The sequence below is a fragment of the Elephantulus edwardii genome, unplaced genomic scaffold (assembly GCF_000299155.1).
Source record: "Elephantulus edwardii isolate Elephantulus edwardi_28Jun2011 unplaced genomic scaffold, EleEdw1.0 scaffold00089, whole genome shotgun sequence".
NCBI classification, from domain to species: Eukaryota; Metazoa; Chordata; class Mammalia; order Macroscelidea; family Macroscelididae; genus Elephantulus; species Elephantulus edwardii.
The window spans coordinates 1,669,458-1,674,587 of NW_006399839.1; the positions used below are offsets into that span (position 1 = coordinate 1,669,458).

General features: G+C 43.4%; 1 protein-coding gene across 1 annotated transcript in view; it reads right to left on the reverse strand.

Moving 5' to 3' along the window:
* Positions 1–247: 247 nt before the first annotated feature.
* The window catches only part of MED13L (mediator complex subunit 13-like), a 295,915-nt gene continuing 291,032 nt past the window's right edge, over positions 248–5,130 (reverse strand). Inside the window, exon 30 of the mRNA XM_006890397.1 lies at positions 248–414. Within this exon, the coding sequence (XP_006890459.1) occupies positions 282–414 (133 nt within the window). The 3' untranslated portion in view covers positions 248–281. The remainder of the gene's footprint in view (positions 415–5,130) is intronic.

The window sequence follows — 5,130 nt, forward strand, 5'->3', positions numbered from 1 at the left end:
AGAGGTGGAAACACAGGCTCTTGTGCAAAACGATATGGTTTCTTCTGTTTCCTTCTCAAAACCCCAAGAAACAACTTCCAGTGGACCAGTGGTTTGGGGCTGCAAACACCGTGACACTGGCAACAAGTCACTGCTTCTGGAAGTTTCCATGTCCAAGAGGGGAGCGTCCCGAGTCCCTCTGGGAAGGAGCCCGCTATAGGTGGTCACAGCGCAGCACTGTAGAGAGTGGTCTGCGGAGAAGGACGAGGAAGGAACTGGGCCCGAGAGAACAAGTGCTGCTCTCAGAGTGTATTCATGATGGCGTTGTACAGCTGAGTGAGCACCACGAAGTGGACGGGGAGGCAGGAGGTCCGGTCCTGCGTGGCCGGGTTGCACGTGAGCCAGGACAGGGCGTTGTACTGCTCCAGCACAAACCTGCGAGAGAGCACCGTCAGGGCCCCCGAGCCCGGGCCACGCCACCCCTGCACCCAGGTCTTTCTCTCTGTGTGCCCCTTTCTTCTAGAATCACGCAAACTGGGATGGCCAGTAAGTATGAAATATGCACTGGATTTCAAAGACTTCTTTCAGTACTAAAGATCTAGTTAACATGCCACTGAGTTCTACCTCATAGCAACCCCCAATGTACAGCAGGACAAAGCACAGGTGAATATGCATTATTCCTAAATTACTGTGGCTATTAAGAAGGTGGGTCACCCGAGCCAGCCACAGGAGAGGACACAGGTCTGCTACTAGCACCAGCTGAGACATGAGAAGCCTCCTACAGGACATGGGGAGTAGAGCCCCCCATAGGTGACCAGCGGGGAAGACCACTACCAGGCAGCAATTAAAAGTGTGCAGCTCTGTCAACAGCATTGTGAAGATCAGAAACTGCCTCACACACTGAGAGCTTCACATAATGCCAGGGGAAAGCGAGCAAGGTCAGACATTAGTAAAACCCAAAGCAAATGTCCTCCTTAAAAAACAGGTCTGATCGCACACCCAGTGAATGCCACAGGCAGAGGGAACCTATCAATGTGTGGGGTTACATGAACTGGTCCTAATGATGAAAGAGTTAAAAGGATAGCAAACAGGAACATAAATTTAAAAAAAAAATCACAAGACAGAGAGGGTACAATGGACACGGAAACAACAGAAATGTATGCAAATAGAATCCAGAATATCAAGACCAATATGGTGGAACAGATGGACTGGACAGTCAGCAAGCTCGAAGACAGAAGGAAAATGAAGAAAACATTAAAATCTTGTGGGATAACATCAAACAGAACAATGTCTGTGTGACTCAAATTCCAGAACAGGGTAGTGGGGGGAAGCAAACTGTGGAAGAAAACTTCCCAGATATCATGAAAAATGAGGAAATCCATGTTCATGAAGCTCAGCAAACTCCAAACAGACTGGATGCCAAAAGAAAAACATTAAGACCTGTCACAGTCAAATTCTTCAAAGACAAGGATAGAATGTAAAATCAGTGCGAGAAAAACAGTCACCTAGAACGGAGAGCCAATCAGATGAAGCTCTGGCATCTCAGCAGAAACCATGCAAGCAAAACACTGGGATGGCATGTACAGAAGGCAAACTAAAAATAACTGCCAGCCACGGATACCTGGCAAAGCTTTTCATCTAGTTGGAAGGAGAAATTAGGTCATTTGCAGGAACTTAAGGAATTGTTGAAAACAAGGCCAACTCTCCAAGAAATACCAAGGGAAGTCCTTCACCCAGACAGCAGAGGGGACGGACCAAAGCCACTAACAGTACTGGACTGTCAGTACTGTGAACGGCTTAAATGCACTGATTAAGGAAAAATGAGGAACAGATGGGTAAAAACTAAAGCACATCAATATGTTGCCTACAAGAGACACAACTAAGAAATGAGGAGTGAAAAAAATAGACCAAGCAGTGGCATCCCAAAGAAAACAGGAGTGGCAATAGGAATCTCTGACAAGACAGACTTCAGGATAAAAGCCATCATCAAAGACAAGAGCAGTACAGAATGATTAAAGGCACACTACAGATCAAGAAGACATAACCTTGGTAAAGATGTACTCACCAAATGAGATGAAAAATACATAAAATGGTTAACAAATAATGAAGACAGAAACAGCACCCCAGTGGTGGTGGTGGGAAATGAATATATATACCACGTTCAACCAAGGACAAGTCAACTCAAAAGACACTCAACAATGATGCAAAAGATCTAAACAATTAGCCACCTTGACGTCGTAGATGTATTCAGGGTACTTCAGCCAAGTGCACATGGTACGTTCTCAAAAAAATTGAAAACATAATACAGAGTATTGTCTCAGATTGCAATGTCGTAAAACTAACCACGTGAAAGCTATATAAATAATACCCTGCTTAAGCACTACTGGGTTACAGAAGAAATAAAAGTTTTTCAAAATGAATGAAAATACATCATATAAAAACCTCTGGTCTATGCAGCAGTCTTTAGATGGCAGTTCTCAGCAATGGCATAAGAAAAGGAAGATTAAATTAAACTACTTAACTCAGCACCTCCAGCAAATAGAGCAAGAACAAAGGCTGAAATCAGTGCGACAGAAACCATCAACAAGACCAGGAGCTGGTTCTTCATAGGGGTCAATAAAATAGACAAAAAATAAGTAACTCAAGTAAGAAATGAAAGAGTTGACATCTAACAGTGTATTCTGGAACAGAAGGTCAGGGACTGCAGTCTTCAATACGGATTGCAGCTCAATATCAAGACAAAGACTCTCACCACTGGGCCAACTGGCAGTATCACAATAGATGGAGAAGAGAGTGAGGTTACCAATTTCATCTTGCTCAGATCCATGATCAACAAAAACCCTGGGCACCAGTCATCAGAAAATCAAAAGACTAGTGCTTTGGTAAAGTCTGCTGTCAGGGACTTCTCCAGAGTGCCACGTAGCAACAGTGTCAGTCTAGAGACTGTGTGCTGGATCCAGGTAATGGCCATTGCAATTACCTGCTATAATCTGAGAGCTGGACAATGACTAAGGCTAACAGAAGAAAGGTCGATACTTTGAATGATGGTGCTAGAGATGAGCACTGAACATCCCATGGAATTCCAAGAGAACAGGTCTACCCTGCAGAGGGTGAAATCATGATACTGCATAGAGGCAAGGACTGTGGGCACGTGGCCAGGAGGGACAGCACAAGAAAGACCCTGGATGAGATGGACTGACGTAATGGGGCAGGAATGTCAAAGACAGTAAGACTGGCTCAGTAATGGACAGGATTCAGAGCTATTGTTCATAAGGTCACTGAGTTGTACTCAACTTGCTGTCACATAACAATATACTCTGACAAATTTGAAAACCTATGGAAAAGGGACAAATTCTTGGAAACTCATGCCCTACCCAAACTGGCAAAGACAGAACACCTGAACAGATCTATCACAAAAGGAAAACTATAAAACACACTACCAAAACCAGTAAAAGCCATGGAAAATACACCTTGTTCATGGATAGAGACTCAACTGTGAGAATGACAATCCTACTAAAAGGAATCAACATGTTCTATGCAATCCCAATACAAATACCAAACCCATTCTTCAAAGAGCCAAAAAAGGCAACCAGCAGATTTATTTAGAAAGGAAAGAATCCCTGGGTAAGTAAAGCTCTTCTGAAAAATGAAGTAAGAGGCATACACAATACTCCCTGATCTCAAAATCAGATGGTATTGGTAGAGTGAGACCCAAAAACCAATGGAATGGCGGACTGAGCGATCAACCCACCTACCTATGGCCAGCTGGTATTTGACAAGGAAACAAAACCTCTTCAACAAATGGTGCTGACAAAAGGGGAAAGCTACCTGCAGAAAACGGAAACAGTATCCACAAAAATCAACTGACAATGGACCAGAAACGTAGGGGTAATACTCGAAACCATAGAGATCATAAGAGACAAAAATGGAACCAAACTTAGAAGCCTGAGCCTATGGCATAAATAGGCTGCAAATACACCAGAAATATACAATCAGAAAAGGAAGAAATTGACAAATGGAAAGTTATAAAAATGAAGCCCCTGTGTGCATCAAAAACTTTTTTCAGTAGGGTGAAAAGAAAGCTTATATAGACTGGGGAAAATGTTTGCTTATGACATTTTAGACAAGGGTTTCTATAACAAAAGTTGATAGAATCCTACAGGGCCTCCACAGACTCGGACTCGGCGATCTTGAAGCTCTGTCTCACACACTTTGGACGTGTAAGTTGCCAGCAGGGACTAGTCCTTGGGAAGGACAGTGCAGGAGAGGAAGACCTTGGACCAGATGGACTGACAAAGTAACTAGGGTAATGGGGGCAGGGTTCAGAGCTATCGTGCATAGGGTCGCTGTGAGTCCCTGTTGAATCAACAGCACATAAGAACAACAGGGCCTCCACAAGAAGAAGACTGAGAAGCCAATCATGAAACGGGCAAAAGATATAAAAAGACTCTTAACAAAAGAAAACATGCGGATGGTCAACGTAACAATTAAGAGATGCAAATCAACAGACAGCATTTCCTTCAGCAGCAACATTTAAAAACAAGACAAATGCTGAAGAGGATGTGGAGAGACTGGAACTCTCAGGCACTGCTGGCGGCACTGTAAAATGGTACAACCGCTCTGGAAGGTGGTTTGGCATTTTCTCCAAAAGCTGAACATAAAAATTCCATATGACCCAGGTATCTCTGCTAGGAATGCATCCAAAGGAAATCAGAACCGAGAACTAATGGATTTGAGAAACAGTGGTACGTTCCCACAGTGCAGCACTAAGGAATGATTTTGTTAAGTAATATAGAACATGAGAGAGTCTAAAAGTCATGCGGGGTGAACTAACTCAGCCTCATAAGGACCAATACCGCATAAGACTTACTGTAAAAATAGCAATAGGGTAACTGAGCAAGGTGTGCACAAATGTTCAAAATGGAGAAAAATCACTAGGACGGCTCAGGTTAGTTCGTGGATGGGGATGTGAAGGAACAAGCAAAGATCAACAGTAATTCTATAAAAGACATTGTGTAGATGAATGATGGTATAAACCCCCCCTAAAACAAGACCGTTGACCAAGGAAGACATTCAGATGGCCAACAAGCACATGAAGAAATGTTCAAAATCCCTAGCCCTGAGAGAGATGCAAATCAAGACAACCATGAG